Source organism: Oncorhynchus nerka, linkage group LG9b (assembly GCF_034236695.1).
Source record: "Oncorhynchus nerka isolate Pitt River linkage group LG9b, Oner_Uvic_2.0, whole genome shotgun sequence".
NCBI lineage: Eukaryota > Metazoa > Chordata > Actinopteri > Salmoniformes > Salmonidae > Oncorhynchus > Oncorhynchus nerka.
The window spans coordinates 8,136,779-8,160,265 of NC_088424.1; the positions used below are offsets into that span (position 1 = coordinate 8,136,779).

A 23,487-nucleotide genomic window follows, 5' to 3' on the forward strand; every position below is an offset into this window, starting at 1 on the left:
AAGACGGGACCATCAGGAACCACACAATAGAAGACGGGACCATCAGGAAACCACACAATAGAAGACGGGACCATCAGGAACCTACACATCAGAAAACCTCCGCATATGTTGGAACTCCTTCAAGACTGTTGAAAAAGCATTCCAGGTGAAGCTGGTTGAGAGCATGCCAAGAGTGTGCAAAGCTGTCAAGGCAAAGGGTGGCTACTTTGAGGAATCTCACATATAAAATATATTTGCTTAACACTTTTTTTGGTTACGTTGTTGTACTGTTTTCAGTTGGTCACCAGAAGATAGTTTCATCTCTTCAAATAATTTACTGGACACCTGGAGATTACTATTCCCAACTACAAAAGACTACTCCTTTTTTTCTCAAAGTAAGAAAAGCTATTCAAGAATTGACTACAGCAACCGCGGTGTCCTCTTCTTTGATGTTGACATACTATAGTTTACTATAGAATACTGCAGTACTTATTATAGAATTCTATTGTATATTGTACACTGTAGTATCCATCGATCATGTGTAGTATTTACTAATGAATGTTGTAATATACTGTTAAATGTCAGCAAAAACACTTCACTACAGTAAAACATTTAATGTGCATATACCCTGCCCATTCCCCTCCTCCATAGATGAGAAACCTAAATGCATAGACCATACAGTATATTGTGTTACCTACAAGTTATAGAAAAGAATAGATGCTCTGAACTATGCGTTCAAACCCCAGTCCTACCTAGCGACCTACCTACAGGTTATGGAAAATGTAGTATTTTTTGTATTTAGAGAGCCTCCATTTCTATGTCAATGATAATTAAACAAAAACACGATAGTAAATACTACAGTATTGTACAGTCTGCAAAAACACTACAGGAAATATTACAGTATAGTACAGTCTGCAAAAAAACTACATTATCAGCAAAAACACTACATTAATTACTATAGTGCATATACTACAGTTTTATTTTACCACAGTATTTATGCTATAGTTAACTGTAAATATAACATTATACTACAGTAAATATTAAAGTATTCACTTATGTTTTTGCCGACTAAGCTTAAACATTACACGAATACTACAGTAAAGGCCGCAAAAACTATACATTGAATACTGTAGTATTTATACCATAGTATGCAGTACTATAGTATTTTTTATGTGGGTTATACAGAGCAAATTAACTGTCAGGACTGCATATTAGGTAGCCTTTTATTGAATCTTCCCCGTAAATTGGTTAAGAATACCCAGAGGCATGATCACCCCAAGGTAGACTGGCAGAAAAAGGTGCTTCCACATTGCAGTGATATGTAAATGCCTCAACAAAGTGAGAGCAACAGGTTAGCGCAGGATGGAAAGTTGACCTTTGATGTAGCCAACTCTGCCGTCATGCTCCAGAAATGTACATTGATAGTCAGTTAATCTGAGTTGATCAGTTTAGAAACTGTGTGTTATAGCAACCTTACACTGTGAGTATGAGTGCTACTGTAGGTCATCAACAGCTTATCAGATGATAATCAGTCTTATAGCCACATTTCTCTAATCAATAATGATATAATTTGCCCTTTTTTGTCCACATAATGGATATTTTAAAAACTATTGCGTTTGTGTCCACAGTTTGTAACGATCACTATGCTTCAGCGAAGGTACTGCTTTGTATTCCGTTCTGTCTGTGGCCTCTCAAGGGAATGTCACGCCAGACACCACACAAACCCAGAAGAATCCATTCAAGTCGAAAACCATGGTTACCACGCCAGCACTCTGCTAGGTTATTGGCTGTAGTTATGCAAGCATTGTATTCGAGAGAGGGAGAGAGAGTGCAACATCTGATGTTCACTGATGTTAATTTGGTTATTTGGAGAGGATTCAATACCATGTAGTCTAAATAGCGAGAATTGTTCTGACTTAAACTTCTGACTCTTGATGATCTAATTTATTACAGTGAGGATTGATTCGTTACAATATCTTGTACTGTAGGCTCGACCTTAATTTATGTGCTCTCTCTCTCATCTCCGGACGCATGACAAATGGCCCAAGACAATGCCTAAAGGTCAGTACGTCCTTACACCGTCAAGAGGCCGAAATATATATCCAGACAACTGACTCATGTATTTATTTTATTTAACTTGGCAAGTCGGTTAAGAACAAATTATTATTTACAATGACGGCCTACACTGGCCAAACCCAGACGACGCTGGGCCAATTGTGCGCCGCTCTATGGGACTTCCAATCATGGCCGGTTGTGATTCAGCCTGGAATCGAACCAGGGTGTCTGTAGTGACGCCTCTAGTGACGCCTCTAGTGATACCTTAAGACTGACCTCCTCTACCAGACTTTATATTTGGCACTATTCATTGGGGCAGGTAAAGTTCTGCTGGCATGAGCTCAACTCATATTCTTCAGTTGGACTGCCAGATGGTGAAGTATGATTCATCACTCTAGAGAACACGTTTCCACTGCTCCAGAGTCCAATGGCAGTGAGTTTTACACCACTCCAGCCAACGCTTGACATTGTGCATGGTGATCTTAGGTTTGCGTTTGGCTGTCCGGCCATGGAAACAAATTTCATGAAGCTCCTGACGAACAGTTCACGTGCTGACGTTGCTTCCAGAAGCAGTTTGCAACTTGGTAGTGAGTGTTGCAACCGAGGACAGACTATTATTACGTGCTACTCACTTCAACACTCGCCGGTCCTGTTCGGTGAGCTTGTGTGGCCTACGACATTGCATCTGAGCCATTGTTGCTCATAGAAGTTTCCACTTCACAATAACAGTATTTACAGTTTACCGGGGCAGCTCTAGCAGGGCAGAAATTTGACGAACTGGCATCCTATGAAGGTGCCACGTTGAAAGTCACGGAGCTCTTCAGTAAGGCCATTCTACTGCCAATGTTTGTCTATGGAGATTGCATGGTGGTGTGCTCGATTGTATATACCTGTCAGGAACAGGTGTGGCTGAAATAGCCAAATCTACTAATTTGAAGGGGTATCCACATACTTTTGCTTATATAGTGTATGTATGTCATGTCAACTTCATCGGTTGAGTTGATATTAGAAAAGTTCATGTTAGTTACAATGGTACTTACTAGACATCACACCTCATTTATTTAGCTAACGTGGTAATGGAGCATTCCAATGGATGCATCCAGTGTGAAGTATGTGTCTAACTCGACTTCCAGTCAGGCAATAATCCTACCCATAGCAGAACATGTGTTAAACAGAGTTCATTTTATGTCTAGTGCCTTTGTGCTTCTTCCCTTGTGAGCGTTACTCAGGGTCTTGTGTGAATTGTGAGTTATGAGGGATTTGTGTCAAAACTCGAGTTAAGTCAATACCAAGGTATTATGTCAAATTTGGAAGTACAACTACAGTCTTCCTTCTTGACATTTGAGTCCAATCAACTGTTGAGCCCAGTGTGGCATATCATGCTATTTGCGTACAAGATGTGAAAATGGCAAGGTTAAAGTGAAACGCTTTTTAAATGTTCAATTCAATGACAAGTGCATTGAACTGAACACCTGTGAATCCTAAGTATAGTGCATTTGATGAGGCTGCCATTCTTTGATTTCACTCTATATTTATGAGACAATCCCATAAGACATCGACACTGCTGGTTGTGCCTTATTGAACAAACTGTTTGAAGCAAAAATACTAATAGAGGGCTCAACTGCAGTGCGGCACCAATTTTTATTGGTTGCTGGGGTGCCAGTGAATTGTTTTGTTGTTGCTTGCTGGTCTTTGCAATTCAGTCGTCATGTGCTGTTTGAGTAAACATTTCTAATGGCTTTCCCAAAAAACCTTCCCAATTAAATGTTGGCTGCAAAGTAGGCCTACCTGGCAGAATGATATCACAATGATTTGTGTTAATCACGGGCCATTTGTTTTACAAACTCTGCCATAACATGTTTCCTACACTGTACATTATACAGTACAAAAACTCCACTAGCCAAACACACAAACACTACCTAAGCGCAATCTTTTTAAAAAATGTTTTATTCCCAGACCTCAAAAGTGTTCTGATGTGGTTTAAGCATTGTTGTGGACTTAGAACATTCAACTGTTGTAATTTTTCTATAACAAAGTGTGATTTTGAGAGTGAAAACCTGAAAAAACACCAGGAAAAATAAAACCAGGAAAATACCATAATTTACCAAAAGATAAAACAAATTGTATAGGGACCTACAACTGTAAAGCGACAGTTGAAAATCACTAACAATTAACACCCTTTTTGAGATTGAGCCTAGGATTTATTTTTTTCTCTCCAAACAATCAATCAATATGATATTGTCAAGTTGAAATGTTATTTTTTTGTGTATGGAGGGTAGGTCATTATTGGCTACTTGCTCAGCCCGCAAATTAAAGATAACATTTAAATGATGTGTTCAAAAATTGGTGCGACCACATCAAGTCTAGAACCCTGCTTACCCCATTCATCTTTACTTGATAGATCCGTATTTACTGTACTCTATTGACCTAACATTGACATAACCAGGTCTGTAATGAATAAACACTGTCCTTTGGCTGACTTGTCCTTACAGGTTCCCGTTAGCTTGGGGTTTGGGGATACATAAAAGGTGAAAAGGGGAATCTGCACACTGCATGTTCTGGTATAGCATTTCTGATTCTTTTGACATATTCATTTGTGGGGGTGGTGTTTGAAGTGGAGGTGGGGATTTTCACTGCAAAGCATTGTAAACACAGGTGGACTTTTCAGAAGGGGAAGTTGGTGATTGGAGGATGTTTTGCTGCGCGCAAGATTTGGTTCTGGGTGCAAAAAGTTTGCATTGTGTATGACTCAGAACACATAACCACTCTGAGTCAATCAAGACTAGCAAATTACTCACGCTCTGTTTGGGCTGCCATTGAAATGCTGTTATGGTTTTGTGCTTCAGAACTTATCAGAGGTGTCGACGCAGCCTAATGGCAACACAACATGCCCATGAATGATTTAGTTTCTGGAAACTGGGGGAAAGTGCTGAGCATTAGAGAATTACGCAGGAGGAAACTCCCAAAGGCATCCCTTTGTGAGGACTCCATTTTGGATCAGAGCTATCTAAAGTGGGGGAAAGTACTGAGCATTAGAGAATTAGGCAGGAGGAAACTCCCAAAGGCATCCCTTTGTGAGGACTCCATTTTGGATCAGAGCTATCTGAAGTGCATTGCTCGAGTATCACAAAAGGCATGTCAACAATATACTGAAAACTGCAGACTGACGTTCCCACATCACAGTTAACAGATGTTTTTGTGACTTTTGCAGATGTATTACTTCTACAAAGTCTTGTGAAGGCAACATTTATTCATTAGCAGGCTCAGTGTGTACACTACTGTAAGTCGTTATCCTTGTTAGCTTAGCATGTGTTTTCATGTCCTGTTTCACAACCCTCAAAGTTAGCTTTTGTGATGTGTATAGCCTGCCTGCCTGCGCGCAGACCACTCTCTCCTAAAAAGTACTTTAAGGGGCCTCCCGAGTGGCGCAGCAATCTAAGCACTGCATTGCAGTTCTAGAGGCGTCACTACAGACCCGGGTTTGATCCCAGGCTGTATCACAACCGGCTGTGATCGGGAGTTCTATAGGGGGGCGCACAATTTGCCCAGCGTCATCCAGGTAGGGGAGGGTTTGGCCGAGGGGGCTGTACTTTAAAGTGAGTTCAATACCATGACTTACCAAGACATTTAGTAGAAATGTAACACACCTAGCATACCATAAAACACAACACAGAAGCACATCAATCAGCTACGTTTATTGTTGTCCGTGAAAAAATACAGAACATTTTACAGGTACAGACCTGATGTGGCACTTTTTAATTGTCTGAAAAGTTATCAATTGTCGCCATTGACATGTTGCTGTAGCTGCGTTCTGTCTGTATAGGGTTGCGGTACATATAACTTCATTGCCCAGCGCTAGCAGTCAAGCAAAATAAATAGGACCATTATTCTGCATTGTAAATTGTAATTGACATATACAAAATGGCTGTTTAAATGTTAAGCGAAATTGTCCATTTGTCACATCCCTAGTTTTAACCATCAAGTAAGTCTCAAAACCGAATAAGTGGATTAGGCTAAGTGGGTGAGGAAAAACAACCACTTTCAAGTTGAATTAAAACATTCTCTTTTGTAGTGCACAGACAGACACTGTGGGTTTGATTGCGTTTGCCCCATACATAGCTTAGCATATAAGACTACACTTACACTTCCCAGCCCTGCAGCGCTTAACAGTTAGCTTAGCATAAGAGACAATATATGCTTGATCCGAAAATGTGGTCAGAGGCGCTGTATGGATGATGTGAAGCAATTACAGAGCCTCCAGAGGCCAAATTGAGCTCTGAACTGCATCGCCGTGCACCTCTCACATTTTGTAACAGTGCAGAGGGCTCCATATAGCTCCCCATTGACATGATTGTTTTTAAATTTTTTATATTTTACCTTTATTTAACTAGGCAAGTAAGTTAAGAACAAATTCTTATTTTCAATGACGGCCTAGGAACAGTGGGTTTAACTGCCTGTTCAGGGGCAGAACGACAGATTTGTACCTTGTCAGCTCAGGGATTCGAACTTGCAACCAATCGGTTACTAGTCCAATGCTCTAACCACTAGGCTTCCCTGCCGTGAGGGCTGGAGGCCTTTTATAAACCCAAACCCACTTCTTTGACAACTTCCTTCACAACAGCTCTACACTGCTCCGTGGAGCGCAAGAAGTGTGACTGCAGCTGCATGGTAAATCCGATGGCTGCATTGGCGTCACAGCGTTTACAGTGATACAGCCTCTGCTGAAGTCAGTGCATTCACACTTCTTGCACTTCGCAGAGTAGAGCTATTTGGTCTATGTAGAGTAAGCTGATGGCAAGGATCTTCAACTAGTAGGCATAAACCACCTGAATATTGATATTCATTCGATTTTTCTTGAAGGTTGTGCGATTTTGAGAAATGAATTGTTGTAACAAGAACATTTTCAAACACCCAGAGAGGCCAACCCTCCTGGAGAGCAAGCAGGAGTTTCTGACAGCCCTGTTTTAAAGAGAGCTCAACCAAATTACAAACTGTTTGTGTCCTTACCTTGAAACCGTCTATGGACAAGGAGACCACAATCTATTATTTGGTTACCCACTGCCATCGAGCATTAATATAAAAATGTTACTGTAAATGTAATCCCCAAATAATCTCAAAGTAACAAAGTCGTCAAATTGTTCATTTAGTGTGCAAAGCATCCTGAATTTTTACATTTTCCACCTTGGTCATATGCCTAAGCCATGTCAAAATATGTAGAATTGCAGGATATTTGCTTTATAACAGGGGTTGTGCCAGGGGGCAATGCCATTCACAAAGCAAATCTCACAGCCCTGTCATTGTTGTCTGATCCTGTCACTGATCCTGAATCAGCACTCCTACTCCGAGACTCTTGATATATACACAGCCCTGTCATTGTTGTCTGACAAGTTAAACTGATCCTGAATCAGCACTCCTACTCTGAGACGCTTGATATATACACAGCCCTGTCATTGTTGTCTGATCCTGTCACTGATCCTGAATCAGCACTCCTACTCCGAGACGCTTGATATATACACAGCCCTGTCATTGTTGTCTAAAAAGCTAAACTGATCCTGAATCAGCACTCCTACTCTGAGACACTTGATAAATACACAGCCCTGTCATTGTTGTCTAAAAAGCTAAACTGATCCTGAATCAGCACTCCTACTCCGAGACGCTTGATATATACACAGCCCCTGCTCTCTTCCCCTTCACAGCCCTCATAGTTAGGTTAGCACTTTACTTAGAGTTTCCTGTAAACCTTCCACCATTTCAACCTTCATAAACTCTGCCCTACCCTGAGCTAATTGCCAATATGGGACCATGCTCCTGATGAGCCTGTACATGCTGTCTTATTTCCGGACCCTCTTAAAGTCATATTGAATCTGCATTCCATGTGCACTCTCCAGGCTCTGTTGCGATGAATGGGGTACGCCCAGGGAATATGGTACATAAAATAACTTTGCAAAAACACTACTCGAGAATATTGGACAGTGGCATTAGGTAAACGTTAATTGGCAGTCGGTGATTCAATGCTTATTTGGACCATGATTGTTATGTTTTACATTCAGGGTATTGAGCAGTGTTTCCCCTAGGATTTTTTTCAGCAGCGGTGTCAGAGGTGTGTTCTTCCTGGGTGGGTCCAGGGGCATGCTCCTCCTGGCATTTCTATTTTTTTGTTGAACAATTGTGAAAAGGTAATTGAATTTTTTAAAGGACAGTCTACTCCAAAATGCATGCAAATAAAATGTTATTCCTTTGAAAATCGTGGACAGTTTAATTTTATCTCTTGATCTCAGTAACATCACCAGCCAATTTTATATTGACCCAACAAATGATTTAGCTAGCATAATGTTACTGTATCTTGGCTAACAATTATCACATATACAGTGCATTCGGAAAGTATTCAGACCCCTTCCCTTTTTCCACATTTTGTTAGTCTTATTCTAAAATGTATTCAATATTTTTTTTTCATCAATCTACATCTCAAGAATGATCAATGGAAAAAGGATGCACCTGAGCTCAATTTTGAGTCTCATATCAAAGGGTCTGAATACTTATGTAAATGTAATATTTGTGCAAACATTTATAAAAACCTGTTTTTGCTTTGTCATTATGGGGTATTGTGTGTAGATTGATGAGGGGAAAAAACAATTTAATCCATTGTAGAATAAGGCTGTAATGTAACAAAATGTGGAAAATGTCAAGGGGTCTGAATAATTTCCCGAATGCACTGTATATATGAATAGGGTTGACTACATTTCCAGGATTCGGACGATCTGATGAGAATCTGAATAAGATGTGTAACTTGTTGTAACTTGTCACTCTGATCTTAAAACCGTGTCTAGGCAAAAATGTACAAAACAAATAAGAATTTAGGGGAAACACTGCATTGAGGATGCAATATGTGGATAGAAATATAGATGCACTGGTCATATAATAGAACAGTATCACTAGTCATATCACATTATTCATTTTAAACCTAAGATAAACCTATTTATTATCAATTTTATTTTTTAAATTTTATTTTACCTTTATTTAACCAGGCAAGTCAGTTAAGAACAAATTCTTATTTTCAATGATGGCCTAGGAACAGTGGGTTAACTGCCTGTTCAAGGCCAGAACGACAGATTTGTACCTTGTCAGCTCGGGGGTTTGAACTCGCAACCTTCTGGTTACTAGTCAAACGCTCTAACCACTAGGCTACCCTGCCCCCCACTAGGCTACCTTTGATTAAACATTGAGATTGTGTTTAAAATAATTGCATTTATACATATGAATGAATATATAATACCAGTCAAAAGTTTGGACAAAGCTACTCATTGAAGGGTTTTTCTTTATTTAAAAAATGTACTACATTGTAGAATAATAGTGAAGACATCAAAACTATGAAATAACACATATGGAATCATGTAGTAACCAAAAAATTGTTAAGCAAATCAAAATATATTTTATATGTGAGATTCTTCAAAGTAGCCACCCTTTGCTACTTTGAAGATAACTTTGCACACTCTTGGCATTCTCTCAACCAGCTTAATGGGGTAGTCACCTAGAATGCATTTAAAATGAACAGGTGTGCCTTGTGAAAAGTTAATTTGTGGAATTTCTTTCCTTCCTAATGCGTTTGAGCCAAACGGTTGTGTTGTGACAAGGTAGGGGTGGTATACAGAAGATAGCCCTGTTTGGTAAAAGACCAAGTCCATATTATGGCAAGAACAGCTCAAATAAGCAAAGAGAAACAACAGACCATCATTACTTTGACTGACCTTCATGTCTTAATCTGGAAAATGGTGGTGCTCCTCATGGCCGGAGACTTTATTAAGGTAGGCAAACTTAAATCAGTTTTACCTAATTTCTGCCAGCATGTCACATGTGCAACCAGAGGAAAAAAATACTCTAGACTACCTTTACTCCACACACAGAGATACATACAAAGCTCTCCCCGCCCTCCATTTGGCAAATCTGCCCATAATTCTATCCTCGTGATTCCTGCTTACAAGTAAAAACTAAAGCAGGAAGTACCAGTGACTCGCTCAATACTCAATAAAAGTATTTAGATGACGCGGATGCTACGCTTCAGGACTGTTTGGCTAGCAGAGACTGGAATGTGTTCCGAGATTCATAGGACGGCATTGATGAGTATACCATCTCAGTCATCAATAAGTGCATTGACTACGTCGTCCCCACAGACTCCGTACGTACATATCCCAACCAGAAGCCATGGATTACAGGCAACATCTGCATCGAGCTAAAGGCTAGAGCTGCCGCTTACAAGGAGCGGGAGACTAATCTGGACGCTTATAAGAAATTGCGCTGTGCCTTCAGACGAACCATCAAACAAGCAAAGTGGCAATACAGGATTAAGATTGAATCCTACTACACCGGCTCTGATGCACGTCGGATGTGGCAGGGCTTGAAAACCCTTAGACTACAAATGGAAACCCAGACGCGAGCTGCTCATTAACGGGAGCCGACTAGATGAGCTAAAAGCCTTTTATGCTCGAGGCAAGCAACACTGAAGCATGCATGAGAGCACCAGCTGTTCTGGATGACTCTGTGATAACGCTCTCGGTAGCCGATGTGAGCAAGACCTTTAAACAGGTCAACATTCACAAATCCGCTGGGCCAGATGGATTTACCAGGACATGTACTCAAATCATTCACGGAACAACTGGCAAGTGTCTATACTGACCATTTCAATCTCTACCTGACCGAGTCTGTAATACCTACATGTTTCAAGCAGACCACTGTAGTTCCTGTGCCCAAGAATGTAATGGTAAGCTGCCTAAATGATTACCGCCCGTAGCACTCACGTTGGTAGCCATGAAGTGCTTTGAAAGGCTGTTCGTGGCTCACATCATAAGCATCCTCCCGGATACCCTAGACCCACTCCAATTCACATACCGCCCCAACAGATCCACAGATGACGCAATCTCAATCGCACTCCACACTGCCCTTTCTCACCTGGACAAAAGGAACACCAATGTGAGAATGCTTTTTATTGACTACAGCTCAGTGTTGAACACCATAGTGCCCACGAAGCTCATCACAAAGCTAAGGACCCTGGGACTAAACACCTCCCCCTGCAACTGAATCTTGGACCTCCTGACGGGCCGCCCCCAGGTGGTAAGAGTAGGCAACAACACGTCTGTCGTCTTGATCCTTAGCACTGGTGCCCCTCAGGGGTGTGAACTTAGTCCCCTCCTGTACTCCCTGTTCACCCACGACTGCTTGGCCAAACACGACTCAAACACCATCATCACCAGTGCTACCACTGTTGTGTCTTCAGCAAACATAATGGTGTTGGATCACCAACAACGATGAGACAGCCTATAGGGAGGAGGTCATAGAACTGTCAGTGTGGTGCTGAGGGAGAGGAACTGATTGTGGACTACAGGAAAAGGCGGGCCAAACAGGCCCCCCTTAACATCGACAGGGCTGTAGTGGAGCAGGTCGAGAGTTTTCAAGTTCCTTGGTGTCCACATCACCAACAAACTATCATGGGGCCAAGCTTCCTGCCATCTAGGACATATATAATAGGCGGTGTCAGAAGAAAGCCCATAAAATCGTCAGAGACTCCAGTCACCTAAGTCATAGACAGTTTTTTCTGCGACCGCACGGCAAGCAGTACCGGAGCGCCAAGTCTAGGACCAAAAGGCTCCTCAACAGCTTCTACCCCCAAGCCAAGAAACTGAATTACCTCAACTAACTTGTACCTCCACACACTGACTCGGTACCGGTACCCCCTGTATTAAACCTTGTTATTGTATTGTGTTAATTTTTATTATTTTTACTTTAGTTTATTTGGTAAATATTTTCTTAATTCTTCATGAACTGCACTGTTGGTTAAGGGCTTGTCAGTAAGCATTTCACAGTAAGGTCTACACTAGTTGTTCTTGGCGCATGTGACAAAGTTTGATTTGATTTGTTGAGGAGACTTGATTCAGGCCTTCATGATAGAATTCCTGCAAAGAAACCACTACTAAAGGACACCAATAAGAAGAGACTTTCTTGGGCCAAGAAACATGAGCAATGGACTTTAGACTGGTGGAAATCTGTCCTTTGGTTTGAGATTTTTGGTTCCAACCACTGTTTCTTTGTGAGATGCAGAATAGGTGAATGGGTATCTCTGCATGTGTGATTCCCACCATGAAGCATGGAGGAGGAGGCGTGATGGTGTGGGTATGCTTTGCTGGTGATTGATCTATTTAGAATTCAAGACACGCTTAACCAGCATGGCTACCACAGCGATACGCCATCCCATCTGGTTTCTGCTTAGTGAGACTATCATTTGTTTTTCAACGGGACAATGACCCAACACACCTCCAGGTAGTGTAAGGGTAATTTGACCAATAAGGAGAGTGACGGATTGCTGCATCATATGACCTGGCCCCCACAACCACCCAACCTCAACCCAATTGAGATGGTTTGGGATGGGTTGAAGGAAAAGCAGCCAACAAGTGCTCAGCATATGTGGGAACTCCTTCAAGACTGTTGGAAAATCATTCCAGGTGAAGCTGGTTGAGAGAATGCCAAGAGTGAGCAAAGGTGTCTTCAAGGGATGGCTACTTTGAATAATCAAAAATATATTTTGATGTGTTTAACACTTTTTTGGTTACTACATGATTCCATATGTGTTATTTCTTAATGTTGATGTCTTCAATATTGTTCTACAATGTAGAAAACAGTAAAAATTTATGAAAAACACTTGAATCAGTAGGTGTCAACTTTTGACGGGTACTGTACATTATCAAGTGTTACCCTCCCAACAACTCCCATTTACATGTACCATTTTCTTGCATTGTTATGTTAAAGTAAACGACTGAGTTAAGTGAAAGAGAAAACATGCTTTGCAGTCAAGCAATAGCTGAAACAAGGATGATATCACAGCCATTTTACAGCTTGTTAACTGCACAGTGAATTAAATTAAAATGAGTATAGTCTGGTGAACTAAGGTCACGCATGACTCAGAGCTGTCTAGGAAATTCTAGTGCAGAAGGCAGAATATAATAAGAATAAGTGAAACATTTTTTTTTACTTCTGTGTCTCATGCCAGGATGGGAGCCGTCATGCTGGTTCTTGCCGGTACAGTACACTACATATAAATAAACAGCCTATGATAGTCTTGGATGAGCTATTGTTATATTGCTCATATCTATCCAGTCTTTTCAGACCTGCAAGGGCTGTTTTGGGACAATGTTCTGCACAATGGCGACCTGTCATTTAGGGCAGGTGGGCTTGCCTGTTTTGCATGTTATTTTGGCATTAATACGTGTCACATATCAGTTTGCAAACAATGTAAAAAAAATTATATATATCATTGAATTAATAAAGCCGCATACAAACATGGTCTCTTTTTTGGTTTCTTGAGTAAGGCAGCTCCAAAATGCAGGTGTTTCAAGTCTAGCTCAGTGCTTTCTGTGGTGGTGGGGAAAGCCAGCAGAAAATATGAAGCGTTGCGCAGTGATTGGCTCAGTCTTCTGTCACTCAAGTGGACTTTACGTTAGGTCATTTAGGGTGTGACACCCACTCCCGTTGCCTGCTGCACTGCTTCTTGGATTCCACCTGGCAATCTGTTCACTCTCTGCCCTGGCTTGTCATATCAAATTGTATTGGTCACATACACATGGTTAGCAGAGGTTATTGCGAATGTAGCGAAATTCTTGTGGTTCTAGTTCCTACAGTGCAGCAATATCTAACATGTAATATAACAATTCCACAACAACTACCTAATACACACACATCTAAGTAAAGGAATGGAATAAGAATATATACATATAAGTATATGGATGAGCAATGACAGAGCAGCATAGGCGAGATGGTATAAATTACAGTAGATACAAATGAGATGAGTAAGATATGTAAACATTATTAAAGTGACTATTGATCCATTTATTAAGGTGGGCAATGATTTCAAGTATGTATGTAGGCAGTAGCCTCTGTGTTAGTGATGGATGTTTAACAGTCTGATGGCCTTGAGATAGAAGCTGTTTTTCAGTCTCTTGGCCCCAACTTTGATGCACCTGTACTGACCTCGCCTTTTGGATGGTAGCGGGGTGAACAGGCAGTGGCTTGGGTGGTTGTTGTCCTTGATGATCTTTTTGGCCTTCCTGTGACATCGGGTGCTGTAGGTGTCCCGGAGGGCGGTGATGCGTTGTGCAGACTGCACAGGATGCTCTCACTTGTGCATCTGTAAAAGTTTGAGGGTTTTAGGTGACAAGCCAAATTTCTGTTGCGCCGCCTTCACCACACTGTCTGTGTGGGTGGACCATTTCAGTTCGTCCGTGATGTGTACGCTGAGGAACTTAAGACTTTCCACCTTCTCCACTGCTGTTCCGTCGATGTGGATAGGGGGTGCTCCCTCTGCTGTTTCCTGAAGTCAATGATCATCTCCTTTGTTTTGTTGACGGTGAGTGACAGGTTATTTTCCTGACACCACACTCCGAGTGCCCTCACCTCCTCGCTGTAGGCTGTTGTGTCGTCTGCAAACTTGATGACGGAGTTAGAGGTGTACATGGTCACGCAGTCATGGGAGTACAGGTGGGGACTTAGCATGCACCCTTGTGGTGCCCCAGTGTTGAGGATCAGCAAAGTGGAGATGTTGTTTCCTACCTTCATCACCTGGGGGAGGCCCGTCAGGAAGTCCAGGACCCAATTGCACAGGGTGGGTTTGAGACCCAGGGCCTCTAGCTTACTGATGAGTTTGGAGGCTACTATGGTGTTGAATGCTGAGCTATAGTTAATTAACAGTATTCTTACATAGGTATTCCTCTTGTCCAGATGGAATAGGGCTGTGTGCAATGTTATGGCGATTAAATCTTCTGTGGACCTATTGGGGCGGTGAGCAAATTGAAGTGGGTCTATGTTGACAGGTAAGGTGGAGGTGATATGATCCTTGACCAGCCTCTCAAAGCACTTCATGATGACAGAAGTGAGTGCTACGGGGCGATAGTCATTTAGTTCAGTTACCTTTGCCTTCTTGGGTACAGAACAATGGTGGCCATCTTGATGCATGTGGGGACAGCAGACTGGGATAGGGAGAGATTGTAAATGTCTGTAAACACACCAGCCAGATGGTCTGCGCATGCTCTGAGGATGCAGCCTTGCGAGAGTTAACACGTTTAATCGTCTTACTCACGTCGGCCAAGGTGAAGGAGAGCCCGCAGTCCTTGGTAGCGGGCCGCATCCATGGCACTGTATTATCCTTAAAGCGGGCAAAGAAAGTGTTTAATTTGTCTGGAAGCAAGCCTTTGGTGTCTAACGTGGCTGGTTTTCTTTTTATAGTCTGTGATTGTCTGTAGACCCTGCCACATACGTCTCATGTCTGAGCCGTTGAATTGCGACTCCACTTTGTCTCTATGCTGACATTTCGCTTGTTTGTTTGCCTTGCGGAGGGAATAACTACACGGTTTGTATTTGGCCATAATCCCAGTCACCTTTCCATGGTTAAATATGGTGTTTGCGCTTTCAGTTTTGCGCCAATGCCGCTATATATCCACAGTTTCTGGTTAGGGTAGGTTATAATAGTCACAGTGGGTACAACATCTCCTATGCACTTCCTTATAAAGTCACAAACAGAATCAGCGTATAGGTTGATATTATTATCTGAGGCTTCCCGGAACATGTCCCAGTCCGCGTGATCAAAACAATCTTGGAGCGTGGATTCCAATTGGTCAGATCAGCGTTGAATAGTTAACACGGGTGCATGCTGTTTGAGTTTCTGTCAATATGAAGGGAAGAGCAAAATAGAGTTGTGGTCAGATTTGCCTAAACGAGGGCGGGGGAGGGCCTTGTATGCATCGCGGAAGTTAGAGTAGTAGTGATCCAGAGTTTTGCCAGAGCAAGTACTACTGTTATTTGGGGCGGTAGGGTAGCCTAGTGGTTAGAGCGTTGGACTCATAAACGAAAGGCTGCAAGTTCAAATCCCTGAGCTGACAAGGTACAAATCTGTCATTCTGCCCCTGAACAGGCAGTTAACAGGCAGTTAACCCACTGTTCCTAGGCCGTCATTGAAAATAAGAATTTCTTCTTAACTGACTTGACTAGTTAAATAAAGGTAAATGTGTCGTGATATCGGCTTGAGGGGGGATATACATGGCTGTGACAATAACCAAGGTCGGCATTTGATTGTGAGGAATTCTAGGTCAGGTGAACAAAAGTACTTGAGTTCCTGTATGTTCTTACAATTACACCATGAGTCGTTAATCACGGAACATACACCCCCACCCTTCTTCTTCCCGGAGAGATGTTTATTCCTGTCTGTGCGACGTACAAAGAATCCAGGTAGCATCTCCCAAGAGAGCCATGTTTCCATGAAACAGAGTATGTTACAATCCCTGATGTCTCTCTGGAAAGCAACCCTTGCCCTAATTTCGTCTACCTTGTTGTCTAGAGACTGGACATTAGCGAGTAATTTACTCTGAAGTGGTGGGTGGTGTGCGCGCCTCCGAAGTCTGACCAGAAGACCGCTCTGTCTACCTCTTCTCTGGCGGCGTTGTTTTGAGTCAGCCTCAGGAATCATCTCAAATGCCCTGGGAAGTTCGGACAAAGGATCCGCTTCGGGAAAGTCATATTCCTGGTCGTAGTGCTGGTAAGTTGACGCCGCTCTGATATCTAATAGTTCTTCTGGCTGTATGTAATAACGCTTAAGATTTTCTGGGCCAACAATGTAAGAAATAATACATAAATAAACTAAATACTGCTTAGTTTCCTAAGGACTAGAAGCGAGGCACTTCTCTTTGTCGGTGGCATTTTCCCTGTCTGGTACAGGCACCCCACCACACTCTCTCGCTTTCGCTTGCCTCCAGCACACAGCCACTGTTGGGGCGAGTGACTCTGAACTTACAATGGCTAGCCCCAAGTCGTTATATTTATTTTCTTGTGCATTTAGCTATTTTACTATTCGCCTCATGACTCCTGCATGCTTTGCTGACTGAACTTTCTTGTTTACCCAACTGTGGGACAGACTATGTTTTTCCCACACTCGGGACTCTGACTCTCTTTTGGTTAGACAGACTTTTGTTCTCCCGTCCTATTCTAATGACCTCTCGCCAGCTTTGTATTCATGTTACCTGATGTTAGATAAAATCTTTCTTTATATCCCAAAAGGTCAGTTTAGTTGGCGCCATCGATTTGAGTAATCCACTCGTTCAACATGCAGGGAAAGAAATCCGAAAATCTACCCCTAAACGTTGTTTCAACAAGTAAAAATATGTTTCTATTTACTCCTCAGGTACCCTAAAATGTAATCAAACTATAATATTTCTTATGGAAAGAAGTATGTTCAATAGGAAACAGGTGCGTCCTTTCTTCATCGTGCGCGCAAACACGAATTTCCAAGACGTTGTCCCTGTACTAAAACTGATATTTCTTATTCGTTTTGAAATTTACACGCCTGAAACCTTGAACAAAGACTGCTGACACCCTGTTTGACTCAACCATGCCTCCTTGCCCGTCCAACATTTCCTCATCTCCCACCCCTTCTAATGCTACTAGCACCAATGCTCCTCTTTTCCCCCTGCCCCGCTACAAAGTTTCTCCCTGCAGGCAGTCACTGAGTCCAAGGTGCTAAAGGAGCTCCTTAAACTTGACCCCCAAAAAATATCTGGGTCAGATGGTTTAAACCCTTTCTTTTTTAAGGTTGCTGCCCCTATCATCACCAAGCCTGTCTCTCCTCTCGGGGGAGGATCCCATTGCTTGGGAGGCAGCCACGGTTCATCCTTTATTTAAAGGGGAGATCAAGATGATCCTAACTGTTATAGGCCTATTTCTATTTTGCCCTGTTTATCAAAAGTGTTGGAAAGACCTAGTATTCTTGCTAGTATGCAATATGGTTTCCGCTCAGGTTATGGATGTGTCACAGCAACCTTAAAGGTCCTCAATGATGTCACCATTGCCCTTGATTCTAAGAAATGTTGTGCTGCTATTGTTATTAAGCTTTTGATACAGTATCAAATTTAATTATAAAGCCCTTCTTACATCAGCTGATATCTCAACGTGCTGTACAGAAATCCAGCCTAAAACCCCAAACAGCAAGCAATGCAGGTGTAGAACACGGTGGCGAGGAAAAACTCCCTAGAAAGGCCAAAACCTAGGAAGAAACCGAGAGGGGAACCAGGCTATGAGGGGTGGCCAGTCCTCTTCTGGCTGTGCCGGGTGGAGATTATAACAGAACATGGCCAAGATGTTCAAATGTTCATAGATGACCAGCAGGGTCAAATAATAATAATCAAAGTGGTTGTTGAGGGTGCAACAGGTCGGCACCTCAGGAGTCAGTTGGCTTTTCATAGCCGATCATTCAGAGTATCTCCTCCGAGAGAGAAATAAATAATTAGAGAGAGCATACTTAAATTCACACAGGACACCGGATAAGACAGGAGAAATACTCCAGATGTAACAGACTAACCCTAGACCCCCGACACATAAACTACTGCAGCATAAATACTGGAGGCTGAGGCAGGAGGGGATGGGAGAAACTGTGGCTCCATCCAACGATACCCCAGGACAGGGCCAAACAGGCAGGATATATATCCCCACCCACAGTCCCCACACCAGTAGAGGGATATCTCCAACCACCAACTTAACATCCTGAGACAAGGCCGAGTATAGCCCACAAAGATGTGTGCCAACCCAGACAGGAAGATCACGTTAGTGACTCAACCCACTCAAGTGACTCACCCCTCCTAGGGACGGCATGGAAGAGCACCAGTAAACCAGTGACTCAGCCCCTGTAATAAGGTTAGAGGCAGATAATCCCAGTGGAGAGATGGGAACCGGCCAGGCAGAGACAGCAAGGGCGGTTCGTTGCTCCAGTGCCTTTCCGTTCGCCTTCACACTCCTGGGCCAGACTACACTCAATCATGTGACCTACTGAAGAGATGAGTCTTCAATAAAGACTTAAAAGTTGAGACAGAGTCTGTGTCTCTAACATGGATAGGCAGACCATTCAATAAAAATTGAGCTCTATAGGAGAAAGCCCTGCCTCCAGCTGTTTGCTTACAAATTCTAGGGACAGTTAGGAGGCCTGCGTCTTGTGACCGTAGTGTACGTGTAGGTATGTATGACAGGATTAAATCAGAAAATTGGGTAGGAGCAAGCCCATGTAATGCAGGTTAGCAGTAAACCTTGAAATCAGCCCTTGCCTTAACAGGAAGCCAGTGTAGAGAGGCTAGCACTGGAGTAATATGATAAAATGTTTTGGTTCTAGTAAAGATTCTAGCAGCCGTGTTTAGCACTAACTGAAGTGTATTTATTGCTTTATCCGGGTAGCTGGAAAGTAGAGCATTGCAGTAGTCTAACCTAGAAGTGACAAAAGCATGGATACATTTTTCGGCATAATTTTTGGACAGAAAGTTTCAGATTTTTGCAATGTTACGTAGATGGAAAAAAGCTGTCCTTGAAACATTCTTGATATGTTCGTCAAAAGAGAGATCAGGGTCCAGAGTAACGCCGAGGTCCTTCACAGTTTTATTTGAGACGACTGTACAACCATCAAGATTAATTGTCAGATTCAACAGAAGATCTCTTTGTTTCTTGGGACCTAGAACAAGCATCTCTGTTTTGTCTGAGTTTAAAAGTACAACATTTGCAGCCATTCACTTCCTTATGTCTGAAACACAGGCTTCTAGCGAGGGCAATTTTGGTGCTTCACCATGTTTTATTGAAATGTATAGCAGTGTCATCTGCATAGCAGTGAAAGTTAACATTATGTTTCTGAATGACATCACCAAGAGGTAAAATATATAGTGAAAACAATAGTGGTCCTAAATCGGAACCTTGAGGAACACCGAAATTTGCAGTTGATTTGTCAGAGGACAAACCATCCACAGAGACAAACTGATATCTTTCTGACAGATAAGATCTAAACCAGGCCAGAACTTGTCCGTTGTAGACCAATTTGGGTTTCCAATCTCTCCAACAGAATGTGGTGATGGATGGTATCAAAAGCATCACTAAGCTCTAGGAGCACGAGGACAGATGCAGAGCCTCGGTCTGACGTCATTAAAATGTAATTTACCACCTTCACAAGTGCAGTCTCATTGCTATGATGTGGTCTAAAACCAGACTGAAGCGTTTCGTATACATTGTTTTTCTTCGGGAAGGCAGTGAGTTGCTACGCAACAGCTTTTTCTAAACATTTTTGAGAGGAATGGGAGATTCGATTTAGGCCGATAGTTTAAAAAAATATTTTCTGGGTCAAGGTTTGGCTTTTTCAAGAGAGACTTTATTACTGCCACTTTTAGTGACTTTGGTACACATCCTGTGAATAGAGAGCCGTTTATTATGTTCAACATAGGAGGGCCAAGCACAAGAAGCAGCTCTTTCAGTAGTTTAGTTGGAATAGGGTCCAGTATGCAGCTTGAAGGTTTAGAGGCCATGATTATTTTCAGTAGACCATTCCATTCTTGTGGGCCGGCTAAGGAGTATTGGTGTCTCTGAGAGGTCTTTGGCCTGGTTTGCTAACTACTGTTCTCGAAGATTGCAGTGTATAAAGTCAGAACATCAGCTGTCTCAGCCACTTCCTGTCACCAAGGGTGTACCCCAAGGCTCGATCCTAGGCCACACGCTCCTATCAATTTACATCAACAACATAGCTCAGGCAGTAGGAAGCTCTCTCATTCATTTATATGCAGATGATACAGTCTTATACTCAGCTGGCCCCTCCCCTGCACTATTTCACACCTGATTTAACTAACCTTGGGTTTGGTGATTATTAATTTAGTTAAATTGAAGTGTGCTAGTACTGGGCTAGAACACGATCAGTTGTAACTGGTGTGTTAGTACTGGGCGAGAACTAATTGATCAGTTGTAACAGGTGTGTTAATACTGGGCTAGAACTAGTTGATCAGTTGAAACAGGTGTGTTAGTACTGGGCTAGAACACGATCAGGTGTTTTAGTACTGGGCTTGTTAGAACTAGTTGATCAGTTGAAACAGGTGTGTTAGTACTGAGCTAGAACACGATCAGTTTTAACAGGTGTGTTAGTACTGGGCTTGTTAGAACTAGTTGATCAGTTGAAACAGGTATGTTCGTACTGGGCTAGAACACAATCAGTTGTAACAGGTGTGTTAGTACTTGGCTAGAACACGATCTGTTGAAACAGGTGTGTTACTACTGGGCTAGAACACGATCAGTTGTAACAGGTGTGTTAGTACTGGGATAGAACTCGTTGATCAGTTGAAACATGTGTGTTAGTACTGGGCTAAAACACGATCAGTAGAAACAGGTGTGTTACTACTGGGCTAGAACACGATCAGTTGAAACAGGTGTGTTAGTACTGGGCTAGAACACAATCAGTTGTAACTGAATTGGTTCCCCTGGTAATTGATAGAGAAACACTGGGGGCTACCGTAGCAACACTTCCTGACTGTAGGTAGCTAGAATTGTACACAGTGGGTAGCAGGCGTCCGGGAGTGACAACTTCCAACCCCTCACTGAGCCAAACGGAGTTTACAATTTCAACTAAAAAAGAGACAGAAGTGAAATGGACCAATCCGGTTTCAAATCAGCATACCCACAGGACCGACTAATTAATATCTACAAATGTAAGGGAATGTTGATGAGTATCTTCTGTGTGAAACTCAGTTGTGTATATCATTTGAACATGTGCTCCAGTTCTCTAAAGACGACAGTCAGTTAATGAGATACTAAGTCTGTTTACAATTGTTTAAAACATTTTAGATAAAATAGACGTTTTGTGGTCAAATGTGGTGTTTTTGAGGATCTGGGAACCTCTCTACTCCATTAATTTTGTTTATTTAGGGGATATATAAAGCAGATATTTCTATAAACCCACACATTAGAAAGGACTGATGTCCCCCTAGTGGCATGGCTTTGTGATTACAAAATGGCAAAAAGGTCGGACGGAATACAGTCTCAAATTGAGTTCACTGTAGACAATTATTGTTCATAAAAATACAATTCCATTTACTAATGAAGCATACTTTCTTATTGCAGCATATGGGCTGCCTTTGGTGTCAAATGGCTGGCCATACATTCTCCTGAATCTATTGTGAACTGTTCTAGTTTTCTGTCTTTGCAGATTTTTGATTGTGCTGGGATGTTTGATATTGGCCATACTAACAACTTTCAAAGAACACGAAAAGGCCTCCGGCCATTGGCTTGTTATATTGGTAAGTTTGAAGATTTATCTTGTAAATAAATGCACAAAGTCCAATATTGAAATATATACATCATAAATACAACACATTTTAATATTGGGTCCAATTGCAATAATATGTACTAATGAATTTAATGCATAATAATGCATAATGATAGCAACATTTGATTTGATGATACTGAAGGTATTCTATTTGTCTTGTTTGACTTTCTCAGGAAACATCCACCATATTTGTCTTCGGAACAGAGTTTGGGTTGAGAATATGGTCGGCAGGCTGTTGCTCCAGATACAAAGGATGGAGGGGGCGGCTCAAATTTGCCCGCAAGCCATTATGTATTTTAGGTAAGCTGGAGGAAGTACAGAATACTTTTGGTTTTACCAGTACACAGCCATATTAAGAGCGCAGCAGTCTCTTCATCCAAAGAAACAGATTTAGCATGTCTTTCATTTTTAGTCCTTGATTATTTGCAGTGCATGTAATTATAATTACCATTTACTACTATTATTTATTATTCATTATTAGTCAGGGCCATATCTGAAAATGTTAAGTACAAAATGCATATACACTCAATCGAATTTAAAATGCTGTTACAAAATCCCTTAAGGCCTGCATAGACTGTACAGTTTTAGCCGTCTTATGCTACGATTTTGCCGTCCCAGACAAACATTTTCACGTGGGCAAATTCTTAGGTCGTAAACGATTGTCGGATATCTTGGCTTGTTCAGTGTGACAGGGTTTAGGTTTGCCAATGAAGCACCACTACGTGCAGTTGTAGGCTCCGACAAAGTTCTGTCAGTGTCAGAAATATTGAGCCATTCTCATGTAGTGTGGCTGGTGTTACGAACCGATCCCTGTGACTGACCTGTTGGAACATGGGCAGCACTGAGTATGCACAGTCAGATGAATATAATAGTTTGATTTAAACGTTAACATGCTTCGCAAGAATAACAATTTCCCTAATAAACTTGTTTACATGACACATCTGAAATCAGGCTAACTGAGGGGATTTTGATACGTGCACAAAATCGCCAATCAAAATAAACGTTCTACCACAGCGAATAAGCCAAGTTCGGACATATACATTTTGGTTTTGAAAACTGTTTCTAAGATGCATGCTTTCAGTTTTGACGAACTCACTTTACTCGCATATACTGTAAGATTAGAGGGAGGGACATACGCAGATCAAATACACTGCTGAAGTTGACAAGCAAATTGTACAATCTGGCCAGGTTAATATCAAGATTTTTATTTGGTCAAATCGCACAGTGTGACATGTCATAAGCGTAAAACACTGAACCTGACGTACAGTGTAGTAAGCCCTTTAGCTAATTACTAAAATATACTACTACACAGC

General features: G+C 41.9%; 1 protein-coding gene across 1 annotated transcript in view; it reads left to right on the forward strand.

Moving 5' to 3' along the window:
• The window catches only part of kcnq3 (potassium voltage-gated channel, KQT-like subfamily, member 3), a 162,755-nt gene that overhangs the window by 88,585 nt on the left and 50,683 nt on the right, over window positions 1-23,487 (forward strand). Inside the window, exons 2-3 of the mRNA XM_065013223.1 lie at window positions 22,055-22,145; window positions 22,348-22,474. Of these exons, the coding sequence (XP_064869295.1) occupies window positions 22,055-22,145; window positions 22,348-22,474 (218 nt within the window). The remainder of the gene's footprint in view (window positions 1-22,054; window positions 22,146-22,347; window positions 22,475-23,487) is intronic.